This window comes from Bos mutus, chromosome 19, assembly GCF_027580195.1.
Source record: "Bos mutus isolate GX-2022 chromosome 19, NWIPB_WYAK_1.1, whole genome shotgun sequence".
Classification (NCBI taxonomy): Eukaryota; Metazoa; Chordata; class Mammalia; order Artiodactyla; family Bovidae; genus Bos; species Bos mutus.
This window is the reverse complement of record NC_091635.1, coordinates 12,195,681-12,215,789: the sequence shown is the minus strand read 5'-3', so window position 1 is coordinate 12,215,789 and position 20,109 is coordinate 12,195,681. Positions and strand designations below refer to the sequence as shown.

Sequence of the window (20,109 nt, the reverse complement as noted above, 5' to 3'; positions counted from 1 at the left end):
GGGTCAGGAAGATCCCCTGGAGAAGGAAAAGGCAACCTACTCCACTATTCTTGCCTGGGAAATCCATGCAGAGGAGCTTGGCAGGCTATAGTCCATGCGGTTGCAAAAGAGTCAGACACAGCTTAGCAACTGAACATCATCCTCATCATAGACACAGGTTTTGTTTTTCACTTAATAAACATAGGCGTGCTTCCATCTTCCCACAAATTTTATTATTTTTCATAGTTGCATTTTCCAAAATCCAATGAATGGCCTTTTCATGCTTATCCTAACTATAATCTTATTATTAAAGACTGAGATTATTCCAGGTTTTCCAATAATAGAAATATTAGTTCAATTAATATTCCCATGCATTTAGTTTTTTTCTCTTTGCAAATTATTTCCTGAGGATAAATTATCTGTTCTGGGATTACTATGTCAAAGGGAGCAAATTGTTCTGTGGCTTTGGACGTGTCCATGTCTGTGGCAGGTCATCAGCCTTGGAAGATTCTGCCAGCAAGCTTGGCAAGGCCTGTACGAAGATGTCTTGTTCGTGGAGACAGCCTCCCCAACTCTCACAGTGCACATAATAATGTGTGTTTATATAATCATGTACATGAAGAGTCAGTTTAAAATAAACCCAGTGCGAGAAAACTGAAGGAAAGAATTTTAGGGAAAAGAAGTAGAGATTCTGAGAGAGAAAAAAAAAAGTTACCATCTGGAAAGTGCAAAGAATGAGGAACAGTACTTGGAACTTGTGGCCTTATTAGAGAAATCCTTCCCCCCAGAGTAAAAAATGACCTAAAATACCTAGGAGATTTGATATACGTACTAAAGTAAATAAACAAAGAGTGAATTCCTATTTAACCTGGGTGTAGAGAAAGGCTTTCCAACTATAACTCAAAATCCACATGCAATAAGAGTGATAAATTTTATTACTTCAAGTAAAAATTTTAAAAACAACTTGTTTTTTATGGTTAAAAAAGAACACCATCTGGAAAGAACTGGAAAAATATCTGCAAATACAAAGGGCTCCCATATATAAAGAAATCTTAAAAACTGAGGTGAAAAAAAGATCAAAACTCAGTAGAAAATGGTAAAAACACATGAACAATTAATAACAACAAAAATAGAAATATGACCCTTAAATGCATGAAATGTTGGTCAGGCTCATAAAAATACTAAGTGAAAATACACTGAGACAGAACAGAGCACCAAACTCAAGAGACACAACACCACAAGAGCTGGCAGGGCTGTGGGAAGACAGGCCTGCTCAGGGGGTCCTGGTGGGAGCACAGGTCCCGGGGACAGGGCTCTGGCAACAATGAACAAAACCATATATGCATTTGCCTTCTGACCTAGCAGTCTCACTTTCAGAAATATATTCTGAAGATATACCCACAACAATACATGCGCACAGGGTATACATGTGTTGTTTGCAACTGCAAAGCACTGAAGTTGATCTAAATGCCCATGTAAAAGCATGTCTCAGTCTATGGTACACCCACGCAGAGAAGTACCATGAAGATGTAAAGAAGAATGAGAAAGATGTACAAGAACCCATGTGTAGGGATTTCTCAGGTATGCTGCTGCTGCTGCTGCTGCTAAGTCGCTTCAGTCATGTCCGACTCTGTGCGACCCCATAGAGGCAGCCCACCAGGCTCCCCCATCCCTGGGATTCTCCAGGCAAGAACACTGGAGTGGGTTGCCATTTCCTCAGGTATGCTGGTCAGTGCAAAAAAGAGTATCTGTAATATGTGCGTGCATGCATGCTCAGTCGTGTCCAACTGTTTGCAAAGCCAGCGCACCAGGCTCCTCTGTCCATGGGATTCTCCAGGTAAGAACACTGGAGTGGGTTGCAGTTTCCTTCTCCAGGGGATCTTCCTGACCCAGGGATTGAACTCACGCCTCCTGTGCCTCTTGCATTGGCAGGCTATTCCACCCTTCAAAAGAGGGGAGAGATAGTTCATGAGAAAGTACACATGCAGCTGATCATTTGTGCAAAAACAAACACAGGGAAGAAAAATCAAATAAGATAAAGTATCTACAGGGTATGGGGAGGAATCGGGTGGAAAGGACAGAGGGAATGGTTGGGGGTGGGGGTGGTAATATTTCACTATTCTTTTTTGCATAGATCTGTTTGGAATCACGTTAATGTTTCACATACACTGGAGAGAAAGGAAGGAAGAGAGAGGGGAGAAAGGGAAAGAGATAATAAACAAAATTCAGAAGGATGAAGGAAAACACTACAAATTAATACTAACAGAAACCAATGAAGCAAATTGAAGTTCAAAAGACTAACACAACCAGACTAAAAAGTGAGGGCTAAAAAAAAAAAAATCAACCCAATCAACTTCTGAACATAACATGTGGACTATCTGCCCTCAGGCTAAAGACAAGTCCTCTGAACAAACACTGAGCTCTAACCTATAGTGTTCTTTTTCTTTGCAGAGGCGTGGGTCGCATTTTCAAACAGTTTTGTACATTCTAGGATTAAGCAAATGAGTACACACACTGTGGGTAACTGGAAACTGGTTTTACTTGAATATGGGAGTTACAGATGTGAAGTGTTGGACTGGATTGGAGACACCTATGTGCATTCAGAGGGTTTTAATATAGACGATAGGCAGGCAGACAGGCAGACAGACACAGAGAAAGGAGGGAAAGAAGGGAATAAGAGAGAGGAGAGGAGAAGGAAGGAGGAGGGATGCAGATGTAAGTGCAGAGCTGCATATGAATTGTGTTCAGGCACACGAGTGTACATAGCTATTCCCCATCTCAGTCCTAGGGGACAGCATAGGACAAAACACTGACATCCAAGAACTAACAAGCATATCCAGTACCTAGACACTGACTTCTAAAATCCATTCACCACCAAAGGGATGAAGGCTCCTTTCAAGAATGGCTGGGAAGGGGCAAAATACTCTGAGCATGGCATATCTTTTTATACCAAAAAGTGGTCAAAGATTGATGGCAACGTGAAAAGGACACTGGAATCAACTTGAAGTGACTCTCATTTCACTGACCAAATAAGAGACCGTTTGAATATCATATTTAATTAAGTAAAATGCTAAAAGTATCCTCTGATATAAGTAAATCACCACTTGTCAACTGTCATAATAAAAACCTGGTTCAGGCCAAAGTCATCAATGAGTGCTAAAAGCAAATGAAGTCTCGGAAGTAAAAGGATATTAACATGGTCTCAAAGACAGAAACTTCCAATTACAAAAGGTAAGAGAATAACTTTACAATGGAAAACTTGGCAGACACCACCTTAATTAAACAATAAAAGTGAACATGGTCAGTAACGGGAATGAATCGACCTATGTACCTCCTGAGGTGATGCACTGAGAAGAACTCAGCATCACTTCAGAGGTCTTCCCACCGCGGGGGCACAACCTGAATGTAACTGTGAGAAAATTTCAGACAAACCCCAATTGAGGGGAAATCCTCAAGTAACAGGTCTGCACTTTTCAAAAATGTCAATGTCATGAAATACAGACTCAGAAATCATTCAGATTAAAGGAAACTAAAGAAACGTAACAAAAGTCATGATTTTGGATTTTCTTTCACCATTAAGGACATTATTGAAACAACTAAAAAAATCTCACTGAGGTCTGTAGACGACACGATAGCATCATTTTAATGCTAACTTCCTGATTTTGGTCACTATACCATGATTATACAAGCACAAGTACTTAGAGGCAAAAGGGTATCATGTCCTTAACTTAATCAGTTTAGAAAACAATTCCATGTGTGTGTGTGTGTGTGTGTGTGTGTGTGTGTGAAGCGAGACAGAAAGAAAAGAAAAAGGAAGAAGAGAGGGAGCAAGGGAGAGCGGACATGTAATAAAAAGTTAACATCTGGGAAATCCGGGAGAAGAGTATCCAGGAACACTGTGTGCCATTCTTCCAACTTTTCTGTCAGTCTGAAATTAAGTCAAAATTTTATCTGACATATTACTACACACCCACCAAAACAGTTACCATTAAAAAACACCACCAAATGCTGGCCAAGATGTGGAACAGCTGGAGCTCTCATTCATTACTGGTAGGAACATAAAATGATACAGACTGCTTTGGGAAAGTCTGTTGGTTTGTTAAAAAACTAAATATACACCTACTCCATGAGCCAGTAATTTTACTCCCAGGTATTTACCCAAGAGAAATGAAAACATGTTTGCAAAAAGATTTGTTTAAGAATGTAGCAGCTTCACTCACAATGGCTTAAACTACAAATAGCCCAGGTGTCCATCAATTAGGGAATGAATAAACAGTGGTATGGAACAGGACTCAGTATTAAAAAAGTAACTACTGATACACCTAACAAGGTGGATCAATCTCAGAAACATTATACCCAGTGAAAGAAGCCTCACACCAAAGAGTACGTAGTATATGATTCTGTGTACATGAAGTTCTAGAACACAGAAACTAATCCCGGTGAAAAAAAATCAGAATAGCGGTTGCCTGTTAAGGATGGGCAGCACGACTGACTAGGAAGGGGCACAAGAGAACATTCTGGGGTAATGGAAATGATCAGTATCTGAGATATGACTTAAACATGTGTGTACACACTGATCAAAACTTAGCAAATATGACAAAATGTATACATTTCAATGTAGTTGCTTAAGATGTAAAATATACATCAAAATAAAAGAAAACAGTATACAAAGAAAGAATTCTAGTGTATGATATGCATGTACAAGTACTTAGGGTACTCACATCTGCAATTTACTTTGATATGCATCCTAAAGTAAGATGGACTGATGAACGGATTCTAGAGGCATGGACTGAAGGACAGATATATTCACTGTAAAATGCAGCTTGCTGTATGTGTGAGGATTTTCATTAATACAAAAAGACATTTAGAGGACAAGTGGGTGAGGCTGAAAGAAGACATTATTAGAGAATATGAGGGAGTTACTTTTTTCCATTTTCTTAGGTGTGATAATGCTTAAATCTAAACGGTGATTTAAAACGTGTTCACTGTCCTTTTCTCTTTGTCTGAAAAGCTTCGTAACAAAAATCGGAAGAGAAAAACAAAACAAAACTACCTGGGTGTGAAGTTTCCTGGGGTCACTCCTCCCATCGAGTTGGACACCAGATGCTAGATGAATGCAGGTTGAGGCTGGTCGGCCTGGTCCCATGGTGTCAGACAGTGTAGACGGATAGTGAAAGCTCAGTCATTGGCCAACAGTTTTCTCCTAAAATCACTGCCTGACATAAAAGAAAGCACTTTTAGACCAATCTTTTCCAACAAAGTGAGAGAATAAGTAAAACATAATGCTCTGCTCGTGTACGAGTCTTCTAGTAGTCCATAGCAACCTCACTCTAGAGCGAATGCTTCTGCTGACGGTTTCTTTCATATACTAAAGCAACTACACTGTTCAAAGTCTACCTTCCATGAGAATAGGGGAGACACTAGCCTAATGACATGGGCTTTCCTCGTGGCTCAGTGGTAAAGCATCTGCCTGCCAATGCAGAAGACGCAGGAATTGTATTTCAATTCCTGAGTCAAGAAGATCCGATGGAGAAGGAAATGGCAACCTACTCTGGTATTCTTGCCTGGGAAATCCCACGAACAGAGGGACCTGGCAGGCTACAATCCATACGGTCACAAAGAGTCCCAGACATGACTGAGCAACTAAACAACTAGCCTGATGACTACTTCTTGAGTCCTCTTCATTCCAAAGTTCACAGCTCAAGGGTCGCCAATAAGATGTTATTCCAAAAACAGCTCTTCTACGGTAAACATGCACTTTCCAGCAGGAGTTTTATGGATATACAGCCTATGTTAATAAATTCTAATTACCAATCAAAAGGCAGTACACTTCACTCTTCTAGGTAGCTCAAAAGGATCTAACTCTGAATGACTCTAAATAAACCAGTGGCATAAGAATACCTAGACGGATGCCAGAAATGGCCAGGAACTAGCGGAAAGACCTCTGTACCTCTTCAAGTTCACCCTAACTCTCCCCCACCCTACAGCTGTCCAAAGATAGGAAAGTGTTTTGTAAACCACACAGGAGGGCCTCTCCCTGTTCTGAATGCCTCCTTATAGACACCACGCCCCCTGTACTCACCCACTTGCTTGCGTTGTTATTTACCTATTTCACAGGTATCTGTCTCAGCTTCCCAGCTAGACAAGGTTCCTTGAGGGGAAGGACCTTGTCGTGTGCTTCTCTGAGATTTCCCCCAACACAGTGTTTTGAGCATGGTAGACAATTCAACTCAACATTTGTCGAATTAAGCAGATTTTCCATAAGTTGACCGGCATTAAAGGTATGAGGAGAGCTTGTCCTCTTAAAGAATTCAATAGGAACTCAACTGGAAAACTCAGGATTTCCCAAACTTTTGAATAAAGCCAAGGATTGTAGACTGGATTTGCTTAAAGACTGATACACGGGTAGGAATATAAAGATTCCTTGTTTCTAAGGCTGTAGAGATACAATCAAAAGCGAAGACGGGAAGAGGAACGCGAGTGAGGCCATCGCAATTGGCCTGATGTCAACAGAGTTCAGGGGCTGGAGCCGCAGGAGGAAGGAGCCTGCAGAGTCGGGCTCTCGCAGCTGGGACCTGGCTGGATGCCGAAGGCCTATGGGTCCATTCTCCAACAGGAAAAAACTAGGTGATCCCACAGTTCCAGAATACCTCGAGTGATGCTACACACACACACAAACACATGCACACACAAAGTCCAGGGACACCGACCCCAAACCTTTCCCCCATACAAAGTTTCCATACAAAGGAGAGGACATCCCTCTCCTTGCAACCTGTCCCTTTCCCACTGCACCAGGAACCTCCCGATTTGCCATCCCGTATGTGTTGAGGTGTCTCCACAAAGCCTCTCTCCTCCATCCCAAGACATCCCTACACCACAGGACAAACCTCTCCCCAACCTGTTCCCTCCCCAAGAGCCCCAGGATCCCCCAACGCCATCCTTACTAGTGGAACACCCCCCTCAATCTGTCCTCCCCTTCAAAACTGTCTCCCAAATTGTTCCCCCCCGCCCTGACAGCAGACTCTCCTCCAGCCTGTCTCCTCCCACCCTGCCGTGCGTGATCTCTGATGAGGCCGCTGCCTGTCTCCTCCCGTGAAACTGGGGGCACCTCCTCAGCTTCATTCTCCCCCACAGTCACACCTGTTCTGGACACTCCTGGCATGTTCTCATAGTCCAGTTCTTCCCCCGCTGACCTCAGGCACCTCCATAACCTGGTCCCATGCCCACAGGTGTAAGACACCCCCATTGGCTGGCTCCTCCCGGCCAGCCCCAGGACATTTCTACCTCCGATCTCCCCTGTGCGGGGAGCCCTGGGGCCCTCTGTGAACTGTCTCCTCACCCCTGTGAGGTCTGAGACAGCTGCCCTGGGTTCTTCTCCTGCAGGCCCAGTCACCCACACCACCGCAGGCCTGGGCCCTGCCATGGGAACTCCTACAGCTGCAAGCACCCCCAAAGACACAGGCACTCTCGCAGCCTCAGGGACGGCTCCGTCAGGTCTCCTCCATGGGTCTGCAACGCCTTCAGAGCCAGTCTCCCCGTCCACAAGTCCTACAGCCCTGGCAGCCACGGGCACCTCAGTCATGGGTCTCCTTCCCCATTCACCTGAGCTATCCCCAGAAATAACATCGCCCACCAGCGGTCCAGGGGCCCCGGCAGCTGTGGGCACCCCCACCGTCAGGGAAATGCTGGCAGCCGCCACCGGCACCTCAGCAGTCTGTCTGCTTCCTGATAAGCTCGAGAAACGCCCAGAGAGCATCTCCCCCGCCACAGGCCCTGGCATCCCCATGGCTGTGTGCAGCCCCATGGCCACACATGCTCCCCCAGACTGTCTCCCTCTCACCAAGCCTGAGATGCCCCCAGGCCCCATCTCTTCACTCATGGGCCCAGGCACTCTGGCAGTGGTGGGCATCCCCATTCTGGTGGGATCCACGGCATCCACAGGTCCCCACACTGTCTCTCTCTCCCTGCACAAGCCTGAGACGCCTCCAGAACCAGCCAACTCCTGCACAGGCCGAGGCGCCCTGAGAGCCACGGGCACGCCAGCATCTGCAAACACCCCTGCAGTCAGAGAAACTCCTGCTGTCTGTCTCCTCCCCGGCAAGTGCGAGAAATCTCCAGAGCCAGTCTCCACCCCCAGGGAACCACACACCCCAGGAGCCCGGGGCACCTCAGCAGCCACGGGCACCCTGGCACTCTGTCTCCTTCCCCACAAGCCAGCATCCTCCCCCGCCAACCACAGCTCCTGGGGAGCCATGGGTACCCCTGAAGCCGTGGGTCTCCTGGCAGGATGAACCCCTGCCCGCAGGTTCCAGTCCTCCCTGGAGCTGCCTTCCTGACCCACAGAGTCAGACACCCACACAGCGGCGGGCACCCTGGCAGCTTCACTCCCAGAACTTAGCTCACATGGAGCTAGGGCACACCTGTAGCTGGACACCCCAGCTGTCTCTGGCACCCTCACGAGCTCAGACAGCCCTACAGCCTGTCTCCTTAGGCAGAGACAGGAAGAGTCCCCACAGCCAGTCTCCTGACACACAGGCCCAGGACCCCCTACAGCGGCGGGCACTACAGCCTCCTGCTCCCCTAGAGCCTGCCTCCTTTCCAGGAGACCCAAGACGTTCCCACCATAGGTCTCCTCTCTGACCACGGCCGGCACTGCCTCAGCCAGAGGCACCCCCAGAGCCTGCTGTCTAGCCCACAGGCCGGGGACGCAGCAGCAGCTGGTCTGCACTCCTCTGGTCCCCGATAATCCCACCGCCTGGGACACCCCCAATGGCTGCTGTGTTCCCCACAGGCCCAGGACACACCCACACCCTGTCTCTGTCCCGGGAGCCCAAGGTATCCCTGTAGCCTGTCCTATACCCCAGTGGCCTGGAACACTGCCAGGGCCTGCCTCCTGCTCCTCGGGACCACACATTGCCCAGCCTGCAGTCTGGGCAGCTTCCCAGGACCCTGAGTTGCCCCCAGAGCCTGTCTCTGCCCACCCGGCCTGTCCCCTTTCCCTGTAGCATGGGTCACCCCCACATCTCACTCCCTCTTCAATCGCACAAGGCACCTCTACAGGCTGTCTGGTGCCCCACAGGCCAGGAAGTGTCCCGGGGCCTGTCTCCCCCACAGCTCGTCTCCTCCGCCACACGGCTGGGGGATCCACAGAGGGGGTGTCCCCTTGGGCCGCTCTGTGCACAGCTGCGGTCTGCCCTCTCCCCCAAAAGCCTGTGGTATGCCCAGAGATCACCCCCTGTGCCAGAGCCCCAGGCACCTGTGCTGCTCGCTGTCTCCCCCAAGAATCTGGAGCCCCCCCACAACAGAGCTCTCCCGCCACAGCTCTGGGTACCTCCACGGCCTCAGGCCACCCCGTGGCCCCGGGCACCCCCACAGTCAGTCCTTTTACTGAAGAGCTGGGGGCAACCCCATAGCCAATCCCCTCCAAGGGCCCAGGGACCCCCACAGCTTGTCCCCTCCCAGGCAGGTGTGGGGCAATCCCGGAACTTGCCTCCAGAGTTCCAGGCATAGCCACAGATGGCATCCTCACAGCCTGGCCCTGCCCACAGCAGCCCATGGCCCTCTCACAGCCTGCCCCTGGGCCCGGAGGGATGGATAGTCCCCGGCCCCGGGGGGCTGCCCCCGCCTGTCCTTTCACCCAGGGTCCGGTGAGACCTTCACGGCTGGTCTCTACCCACGAAGCCCGGCCAGGAACCCCCCTTTCAATCGGTCCCTCTCCTGCGGGCACAGGATGGAGCTCGACTCTGCTTCGTTGCCCACCTCCTGACGCTGCCCTCAGAGCCTGCACCTTCAACCACAGTTCCAGAATGCTCCCATGCCCCAAGGATCCCGGACGACCTTTTCTCTCACAGCCCGGGGGACTCCTGTAAACCGTCTCCTCCTCCCCAGTGCCAGTCACCCATACAGAGCCGACAGGCCCCACCACCTGCGGTTCCCCCACAGCCCCGTTTACCCACACGGTCCCACGGTCTCGTGCAGCCTCCTTCGAGACTACAGCGCCAGGTGTTCCCGCAGCCTCGTTTTCCCCCGAGGCCTGGGCTTTTCCCGCTGCTTGTCTTCTCCCCCATGGCCGCCGACGGTTCGGCAGCCTGTCCGCATTCACGCAGCGCGTCTCCCGCACGGAAGACCTCGCCCGGCGCCTAGTTCCACGCCCTCGGAACACCCCTGCACCCCATCTCTTCCCCCACGGCCGCCGGACTCCGCGTCCGGACCGGCTGGGTCCCACGCACAGGCCCGGTCTCTCCGCCGGGAGCTCACGCACGCTCGGCCCGGGCAAGGCCCCTTGGCCAGCCGCCCCACTCATCTATCCAGGATGACTCCCGCCTTCCCAACGCAGCCCCGGGGCACTTTCTGTCTCAGAACGAGCTCCGAGGGCGGCTCCACACACGTTCTCACACACTCAGCTCTAGCCCTCGAAGCCTTCTTCCCTCCCAGCCCCCTACTCCCGCCCAGTCCCGGACGCCCGCCCCCAACTAACGCCTCGGCAGAAGAAAAGGTAACTAGTGCCGACAAGCGGCAGGATCCGCCCCGGGTCAAAGTCTCCTCTCCCTCAGATCGCTGACTCCTAACGCAGGTTCCCAGAATCCCCCCAGCTCTAGCTGGAGCCCACCTGGCCTGGGGAGCGGCGCGGCTACCAGGAAGCCGGCAGGGGGTGGGTCGCGCCTAGGCCCCGCTTCCGGCCGCTGGCCCAGTCGCCATGGCAACAGACGCAGCGCAACTTGGGAGCCATTAAAGCTCCGGAGCCACCAAGGGGATCAGGGACCGCGCCGCGGCAAGTTTTGCATCCACTGCATATGGGGCTGGAACCGGGACCAGACTGGGGCAGACGCCGGGGTTGCGGGGTACCACCGGGGCAGAAAGACCTGACAAACCAGAGCAGACAGATTGTGCGGAGGCGTTTTGGCCCTCAGAGGCTCCCATAGCACCGCAGAGCCGGGCGCGCTCCCCCAGGCCCCACCCCAACCCCCGCCCATTCAGAAACTGCTTCGCCCCACCCCGCACAGAGCCCCGCCCCGCAGTGGCGGAACCCGAGACATCCCTTGTGTTCCGAGGCACGCTTTCCCGATGGCCAGCTACGAAGAGGTGAGCGTGTCCGGCTACGAGGAGTTCATGCAGGTGGTGGAGCAGCACAGTGACAAGACCATTTTCGCCTACTTTTCTGGTTCTAAGGACGCCGAAGGGAAAAGCTGGTGCCCCGACTGCGTGCAGGGTGAGGCCAGGATTCGGGAGGCAGCTAGCTGCCCAGAGGAAGTGGCTGGAAGGCCGAGGTTATAGCCAGATAGCCGGGTGGAGAGGAAGTGGAGGGAGTCTTGCTCCTGGACTCCCGCAGGGCGATTTGAGCTTTCCTCTTACCTTTTCCTGCCCTGTTCCGACTCTCAATATATTAAGACCTTCCTGCCCCACCAAAAGTGCTCTTCTAATCATTCGATCCAGGTAATCTTGGAATCTAGTCTTTTAGAACTTTTCACTTCCCTGGTATAACTAGTGTCTTGCAAGACACGTGAGATGGTCTCTTCTCCGTAATTCAGCAAAGATTTATGTCTTTGATTGTGCTGGGCGCTGTGGCCTGGGGACAAATCAGGACTGAGAGTCGGACCTTACCCTTAAAGGAGTTCTGATTTCTCAAATCCACCTAACTTGTGTTAACCTCAGTTAACTGCACGGTAGTCTAAGTACTTACCAAGACTGAAGGGGAGAGGGACGCCGATTGTCAGCGCCTGATTGTAGAGTTGGTGTGTAATTATTTTCATTTTTATCAACTTTTTAAAAAGCTGAACCAGTCGTACGAGAGGGGCTGAAGCATGTTGGTGAAGGATGTGTGTTCATCTACTGCCAAGTAGGAGAAAAACCTTAGTAAGTGGCAATGGGTACTCTATTTCTCAGACACGCACTAGACTTTTGCATACAGGCGAGAAGGGCCTTTGTGATTCAGCTTCTGAGTTCTAAGGTTCAGTCATGGATAAGTCAAGCAAGTAAAAGATATTAAATACAAATTAAATTTTTGAATGTTCAGCCATTTGTATTAGGTAAGGGCAATTCAATAATTTGGCCTGATGTTAGTTCAGAACTTAATTGCCTTTACATTTATTTTATATCTTAGTATATATTCACTTAAATGAAATTTTGCACAGGAGAATAGGTCATAGACCTCAAGGTTTTTTAAATGTTTACAACAAAAATGATTACTAAAGGCTAAAAGTGGGAATGTATCAAATATCCAGCTGACTTTAAGAAACCAAGTAAATCTTTTTCATGATCATTTTCTCTTTTTGAAATAGTTGGAAAGATCCAAATAATGACTTCAGGAAAAACCTGAAATTAACTGCAGTGCCTACACTACTTAAGTATGGAACAGTGAGTATCCTTCTTTAACTGTTTTGGAGATACAATTCACCCTATCAACACTCTTCACTTGTTCTGGATTCAAATTTGAAAAGATTTTGACATTTCATCCAACACATCATACTGCTCTCCGCAATGCATTCAAAACAGACAACGTGGCCGTTCATCCCTATGGCCAATCCCAATAACATATTAATAATGCAAATACTGGGGTTTTTTCGTGCCTTTTAAAAGCCACTCTTATTTTAAAATTCTGTAACCACTGCTGAAGAAGGCTGATTCACATATAATTCCTTAAAACAGTGGCATCAATAGTTGTTTTCAACTTAATTCATAATCCTGGAGGAAATGAAAGGGCACCTCCTCTAGTCATGGCCCTGGGATTCTCAATTAAGAGTTAAGGGGAAGGGGTGAAATTGGGCTTGCTCTCTCCTGTTTTAGTCCACGGAACCAAGTATTTTAATGATTCACCTTAAGGTAAATATCTTAACTATTTCATAAAACTTGTTACAACTAGTTGATAGTTTCTGTATGGCCTAATTTCTCTGTTCCAAGACTTGTGTCATTCAAAGCATAACAACTCATTCCCTTCCTAATAACATTTTTGTAACCGTGGGTTAAGATATGACTGTTCTTCTCTTACAGCCTCAAAAACTGGTAGAATCTGAGTGTCTTCAGGCCAACCTTGTGGAGATGTTGTTTTCTGAAGATTAAGATTTGCTGATGGCAAATTATGTCTATTTCCTGATTTGCTCTACTATAAAAGAAACTGTATGCCTACTTTGAATTCATGTTAACAAAAAGTAAATTAATAAAGGATGATGTAAAAGAAATCAGTATATATCTAAACAATAGAGCACTATTAAAATGCTCATGAACCCTCAAGTTTGCTTTAATATAAGGGTATTTTGGGGCTTCTCCATTGGCTTAGCGGTAAAGAATCTGCCTGCAATGCAGGGGATGTTATGGGTTCTATCCCTGGGATGGGAAGATCCACTGGAGGAGGAAATGGCAACCCACTCCAGTATTCCTGCCTGGAAAATTCCGTGGACAGAGGAGCCTGGCAAGCTACAGCCCATGGGGTCGCAAAGAGCCGGACACAACTTAGTAACTAAACAACAACAAGGGTACTTTTAAGCTACCGTAGATAAAGTAAGTCTTTAGGAGTGGCAGTAGTAGCACAAAGGTATTAGTGGAGATGACAAATACCTAAAAGACCCTAATAGTCCAGTAGACAGCTTCCAATTTGAGTTAGGATCTTTTACCTTAAATTCCATGAATTTACAAAGAATCATCATTCCTAAAACACCTTTGGCTTTACAGTGTAGAACTTAACCTAACCACTGAAGGAAAGTCCAGCGCCATCTACTCCAGCCTCTGCCTAATGCTGGCAGTGTTGTTACAGCTCTCTGGATGTGCTTCGCTGGGATGAGGTGGGTGGCCAAGAGATCAGACTGTATAACCTAGTGGTGGGAAGGACTCCAGTCTGTGAGTCAGTCTCACTGATTATGACTAACTGTAACCCTAGGCAAGTTATTTAACCTGTCTAAACCTCAGTTTCCTCCTTTATGAACATGGATCATTCTGAGGATACAATGAGAATGCAGCTAAGCCTAGGGCCTGGGTTTGTGGTATCTGCCAAATAAATGTCAGCTTTCTCAAATGAGTACAAGTATCTGAGGCTCCTCACTTTTGTTCTAGTCCAAGGTCAAGAGTCCAATTAGTAGTTAACTACCAGTTTTCTCCCTGCCGTTACTAGGTCAGTGACATACCAATGATTCTTCCTTAAAGCTCTCTTGCAAAGCAACCCGTGACACAGGTATGTCTCCAGCCTGTAGAATTTAAGAACCTTAATGCAGTTCCTGGTGTCTGATGTCAAGAGGTCACTGACTATCACTCGGCAGAGGACGGGTCAGGTAGCTGATGTGAGGGACCGCAAGGCTTCAGGAGACAGACCTGTCCCAGGCCCCACTGTACATGAGGAGCAGGGTTTGGCTTGGTGGCCCTCCCCTTACCTCATGCCCCACTGCCTTAAATAGGTCTGCAGCACCTAACATTTCTGTTCTTCAGACATTTCTGTGTTAAATACTAATAAAAGCTTACAAATCCACAGAGAAATCAAAGTAAAACAATTCTGGTTTAACAAATAATCTAGTAACAATAAGAGTTCAATTAAATAAGCACACTAACAGTTCTGGCTGCTACCATAATAAAGGTACGTAGGAACAGTCTTTTTTTTTTGTCTTCACTGTACAAAAGCAATATATACATGTCTTAGGAGCCTGGTGGGGACCCAGCTTTTTACTTTCCCGACGTGTTATTCTGCTGTTGCTGCTCCGCCAGGGCTTGCTGAAGGCGCATCCGCTTCCGGGAATAGTGCTGCCAGTGCAGAATCTGCTGCTCGTCAATAAACTTCGCACACTGAGCGTTCACCAGCTCCTTGCGGAAGTGCTCGTACTGGAGCAGCTCTAACATGTGTAAACACTGAGGGTACCTGGGGTCAAGTTTATAAGTTAATGATTGACGTAGTAATACCACGCTCTAGTTAACTCACTTAAACATGCTTTTGCAGTCTATCATTTCTGTAACATTAACTTGGTATACTTTGGTGATACATTTTTTTTTCCTGCTTATACAGAAAAGCTAATCATCAAAAGTCAGCACAATTTTCAAATGTGAGAAAATGTAAGCTTAGAAAAATTAAATAATTTACCTAAGACCACACAGTAACTGGTAAACAGTGTAACTGTCAACTGGTAACACAATAACTGGTCAACATCTGGGGGCAAATCACACTATTCTCTTCTGGTGATTTCCAAGGTAAGGAACAGGAACACTTTATTTTCATAATTATGTGTTTAATACTTATTGGTTTTCCATAAACTATGGTAAGAAGACAGCTTTTAAAAGTGAGTCAACTTCAGAAAAAACTATGCACAGATATTGTATTCCTGTTTTCCACAGGGATATAACAATTCTGAAATTATGTACATATACTCTGACGTTGAGCAAGTACACTATAAACAGAAAGCCAAACTTCTGGCTCTCAGAAAAGTAGTTTCAGATAAGGAAGGGGGAAGGCTAGAATGAATCCTGTTATTAAGTTGGAATTGAAAACATCAGGATGAACTCATGGCTTTATACATACACACACACAGATATAGAAATAGATACACACAGACACATTTCTAGCTTTATGTGTTGAGAAAGCCTTTCAAAGACACTCCAGGACCAATGAGCACACCGGGTACCCAGATCATGGGTTTTAAATAGTATTATCCAGGGTTGGTTGGAGACATGGCTAATGCTACGGCTAACACAGGAAAGTACAAGATGAGCCTGGACTATTACATAGTGGCAGAAAGAAAAATGCTCAAAAAATATACGGATTTGTTGAAAGTACACAGGAACCAATTTGAAGGGGCTCCCATTGGCTATATCTGGGATCACTAGTTCAAGAAGATACATAATTATAACCCACAAGATAAAGAATCCAGGAGTCCATACTGATGTAACTTTATAAAATGAATAAATCAGGAACAAGGAAATATTCTGTCCTTACAACTGAATTTCAACAAACAAAATGAATAAAGAATTATGGAATTAGAAAATCACCACAGAAAAAGCTTTCAAGCAAGTATTTTCCATAGATTGCCAAAGTTAGGTAAAAGACTGAAATATGAAACACGATACTTACATAGTCTCAAAGCATTGCCTCACAAGATAGGTATTAAATACAAAGCGAAAAACAAGTAACTTGATACAGAGAAAACTAGCAGCCACCAGCTGAACCAGGTCATCAAAAGTCTGGGGTGGAGCCTGAGCTCTGCATTCAATGCTGCTGGTCTGAGGACCACAGCAGGGCCCAAGGCCATGTTTCCTTATTGAACATTTGCTTCCTATACTCCAGAGATACATAGTTGGTTGTAATTCTCAGCAGCTAAGCCTGGAAAGCCCTACTCACACCTACTCTAGCTATTTCCTTCTCATGAGGATGTTCTATCAACAAAGACCTAGGTTTGGAACCAGCTCTGCCCATTCTCCAGCTGGGTGTCCTTGAATAGGGTACTTAACCCTTCTTAAGGATTAGTTTCTTCCTCCGTAAAATAAATTAATGTGATACCCAAGAGGACTGTCTTCAAGTAACAAATGCTACTTCTCAATAACTGGAACTTAAGACATACAGTGGTCATTTATAAGACTTGGAGAAGACCATGCTCAAAATAAGGGACTATAAATATTTTAATAGGCTACAATTATAGCATCAACCAACAACATGAAATAGAGGACATACAAAAGCAAAGTTTGCATTTAGATTTTTTTTTTAAACAAATTAGAAATAAATGGAGAACTCAACTAACATCACTGATGAAAATGAGAACTGAAGGATTTTAGCTGACATAAAGCTCCCAGCAAATCAACACTGTGAATCTTTGAATGTAAGAGATAAATTACAGCTGCAGGTCATGGCTATTAGTGAAATTGTGGAGGAAATTGTCTAGAAGAGGTAGCTGCTCCTCTGCTCTAGCCAATGACTGACCTGGGAGAACAAATACCTGGGGTTACCATATCTTCCAGAATTTTAAAGAGAAGCTAGAAATCTGAATCAAAATATGAAACTCTCCAATCTTTAAATGTTGGCAACTAGTAAACAAAAACCTTGTGCAGAAATGAAATGGGGGTTAATTTGCAGCCTCTCTTAAATTTAAATATCTGAATGGTTATTCTTCAAGAAGGCATAGATTGGTTCTGGATTAATTCAGGGACAAAACTCAGAACATGAGTTAAAGTTATATAGAGGTATATCATGTTATAGGACTTCCCTGGTGGCTCAGACGGTAAAGCATCTGTCTACAATGCGGGAGACCCGGGTTCGAGCTCTGGGTTGGGAAGATCCCCTGGAGAAGAAAATGGCAATCCACTCCAGTACTATACCTGGAAAATCCCATGGACAGAGGAGCCCAGTAGGCTACAATCTATGGGGTCGCAAAGAGTTGGACACGATAATACAAGGAGGAACTTTATGGAATCTAGCTAACAATGGAATTGGCAGCCCCTGATGGAGTAGTATGTGTTCACTGGAAACCTCCAGCCAGTAAACAGATGACCATCTCAGCAATGTTGTGGGTAAAATTGAACCTGACGGTGTCTAGGGCTCAGTGTCCAACACTGAGTCTCTAAGTCTATGATACATCCATATAACATGTTGCAATCTAGTAAAAAAAAAAATCTTTTCTCTGGATTATTAAATGAATAAGTGGTTCTTTTATAAAGGGCCAGTAAGGTGGCAAGGGTCCCACAGGCAAAAGGAGGATGTGGACTTCATAAATCAGCTGTTATTAGACAGAGAAAAGTGGCTTGACCAAAGTACAAGTCTGAAACATTCTCCTCTCAAATTTGTTTGTTTAGGGGAAAAAAAAGACTAGACGTGTCAACACTGCTTTTTGACTATCTATTTAAGACAAAGCAGAGGTGGGAGTTCAAGGCTTATTTTTTACCATTAAAAAGAAATGTTTGTGATTATAATATGCTCCTTGCATTTCAGTAAGCCTTAAAACGAGAGTATCTATTGCACAACCTGAATGATAAATTCATGTATTTATTATGTAAGATATATAAAATTAGAAAGCAGCTATTAAGACTTGGGTAAGGTTACCTTCTTCAGAAACCCTTGCTTACAAGTAAGTGCCCCTTTCTATGTTCTTTCATTTTCAGGCTATGGCTGTCATTGCATATATAGACTGCGGGTTCCTTGAGGTCAGAACTCAGTGAGATGCAGGGAGTGGTATAAGATAAGGTCAGAGAAGACAGGGACAGATCACACAGGACTAAGAGACTAGATTTTCTTCTGCATGCAATTGGAAGCGACCAAAGGGTTCTAATGGAATGTAATTTCTATTTTTAAGAGACCAAGTTGGCTTCTGTGTAGAAAATGGTTCTTCTTTGTTTGGCAGGGCAGGGAGAAAGGAGGAATACCAATAAGTAGATAACTGCAGTTAAGTTAGAGATGAGTGTGTCTCATATTAAAATGGAGGCAACTGAAAGGAGACCAGAGATTCAACAGGTATTTTTTCCAACGTGAAAATAAGAAGTCTATTAAATATCAGTGCTTTGGGGTATAAGAAAGTACACACACATTTAGGACTATAAAAATTAAACTTACTTTAGATACTTGGCATATTCTGGTTCTTTCCAGTAAAGCAAGTACTTAAGATAATTAACAAAAGCTTTATCTTTGAAGTAACCTCTTTGGGCAAGAACTGAAAGGCATAAAAAAAAACAATACATCTGTAGAGCACACCAGTCCTTGGACTACTGATTTGTGACTCACATAATCGTAAAGAATTTACTTACATAACATTCCCACCACCAACACACACTGAATTCAAAACAGAAGTCCCAGTTTGCTCAATTATATATACCAGTATAAGGGCAACAGTCATTCCATTCCATTGAGAATGTGTCAGACTAGATACTAAAGTCATCCCTCAGAATCCATAGGGAGTTGGTTCTAAGAGACCCCGCAGACACGAGAATCCACAGGTGCTCCAATCCCTTGTACAAAACAACACAGTGCCGGGATGGTGTTGTCACCCTCAGGATGGGCAGATTCCACCAACTGAGGCTGCATCCAAGGATACAAAGGGCCGATAGTACTATGAATTTTGACTCTTCTATCAGAAATCACAATTAGCTACTCAATTCAATGAGGTGCTCAACAACTTACAGTTAAGGTAATTTGGGTTGGCTAAACACTGTACAAATTCCAATTCCAACTGAAACCGCAGTCGATTTCCAGCATCATCTAGGACAGAAGATAGCAAAATCATCCAAATAAATGTCACTGTATATAATACTGATTTGTAGACAGAAAACAGCAGTACAGACACCTGACTAATGCTGGGTTACATGAAGAAGAGCGTGCAAAGGTTTTCCTAAACTGGGTGTGGGAGGAGAAAAACCTTCCTTAGAAGTCTAAGGAAAGCAAAGCCCTGATTTTAATTAAAAAAAAAAAAAAAGGTTTCTCTAAAGTTAAATTATCAAAGAAAACAAGATCATACATGGAGCAGAACATTAATCACTCATGAGCCACTATGTTGGAACTTCACAGTGATCACTAGGATAAGCTGCAGCAATGTGCCTTGCCTTAGTTTGATAATGCGTTACAAGCTGTTAAGTGATCAAGCTTAGCAAAAACAAAGTAAATGCTAAATCCATCAAGAGACGTTCAGAATGCAAGATGAAAGAGACCCTGGTGAGTATGCAAGATCAAGAAACGCGTGCTTAGGTGAGACCCGTCAGTGGCACAGTAATACAAGAGTTCGCTGACGATATTTTAAACTTAGGCAAGCTCATCTGAGATGCAAAAATACAACTCGAGGAAGCGGTTTATGATCCAAAATCTCTCCTTTAGTCTTGCCGGAAGCCGGTGGGGCCAGTGTTTGAATAACTAACGGGGAGAAAGGATCGGCCAACAAAACAAATTCTGAAAAGGCCAAATTACCTTCACCCTTCCAGACGCTAAAAAAGCCCTGGTCCCTCCCGCTCCGATCACTCACTCTGCCGGGAGTTGGGCCTGGATTCTCAAAAAATCCCGGGAAGCAGGTGTCTGGGCCCGGGACAGTTTCTATTTGACAAAACGCGAGGCTCAGAGCGCTACTCACCTGTCTCCATAGCGACGGCCGCGGCCATCACCAGCAGACACTCTAAGTCCCCAACAACCCCACACAGCCAGGATCCGAGAAACGGGGAAGGTCCGGAAGTCGCGGCGTTCCCTTCCTGCCGCGG

The 20,109-nt window shown here is 45.9% G+C and overlaps 4 protein-coding genes across 8 annotated transcripts in view; 1 reads left to right on the top strand and 3 right to left on the bottom strand.

The window, feature by feature from the left end:
* KIAA0753 (KIAA0753 ortholog) overlaps positions 1 to 10,668 on the bottom strand; it is a 59,321-nt gene extending 48,653 nt beyond the window's left edge. For 2 of the 5 annotated variants that reach the window (XM_070389264.1, XM_070389269.1), the window contains exons 1-2: positions 6,086 to 6,838; positions 5,033 to 5,195 (exon numbers count right to left, since the gene is read on the bottom strand). In XM_070389264.1, the coding sequence (XP_070245365.1) occupies positions 5,033 to 5,125 (93 nt within the window). In that variant the 5' untranslated portion in view covers positions 5,126 to 5,195; positions 6,086 to 6,838. Of the gene's footprint in view, positions 1 to 5,032; positions 5,196 to 6,061; positions 6,839 to 10,588 lie in introns of those variants that run through there. The other 3 variants (XM_070389268.1, XM_070389266.1, XM_070389267.1) reach the window with 3 other exon arrangements.
* On the bottom strand, positions 6,919 to 10,516 carry LOC138992076 (collagen alpha-2(I) chain). The gene has a single exon (XM_070389263.1). It carries the CDS (start codon positions 10,280 to 10,282, stop codon positions 6,923 to 6,925), a length of 3,360 nt encoding a protein of 1,119 aa, XP_070245364.1. The 5' UTR covers positions 10,283 to 10,516; the 3' UTR covers positions 6,919 to 6,922.
* Positions 10,669 to 10,970: 302 nt separating the features above from the next.
* Positions 10,971 to 13,193, top strand: TXNDC17 (thioredoxin domain containing 17). Its single transcript, XM_005906661.3, has 4 exons — positions 10,971 to 11,188; positions 11,751 to 11,832; positions 12,258 to 12,333; positions 12,967 to 13,193. The coding sequence occupies exons 1-4, from the start codon at positions 11,044 to 11,046 to the stop codon at positions 13,033 to 13,035; spliced, it is 372 nt and encodes a 123-aa protein (XP_005906723.1). The 5' UTR covers positions 10,971 to 11,043; the 3' UTR covers positions 13,036 to 13,193.
* Positions 13,194 to 14,439: 1,246 nt separating this feature from the next.
* On the bottom strand, positions 14,440 to 20,102 carry MED31 (mediator complex subunit 31). The gene is made up of 4 exons (XM_005906662.3): positions 19,986 to 20,102; positions 19,049 to 19,126; positions 18,485 to 18,581; positions 14,440 to 14,815 (listed from the first exon to the last, which is right to left on the bottom strand). The coding sequence occupies exons 1-4, from the start codon at positions 20,011 to 20,013 to the stop codon at positions 14,623 to 14,625; spliced, it is 396 nt and encodes a 131-aa protein (XP_005906724.1). The 5' UTR covers positions 20,014 to 20,102; the 3' UTR covers positions 14,440 to 14,622.
* Positions 20,103 to 20,109: the final 7 nt, after the last annotated feature.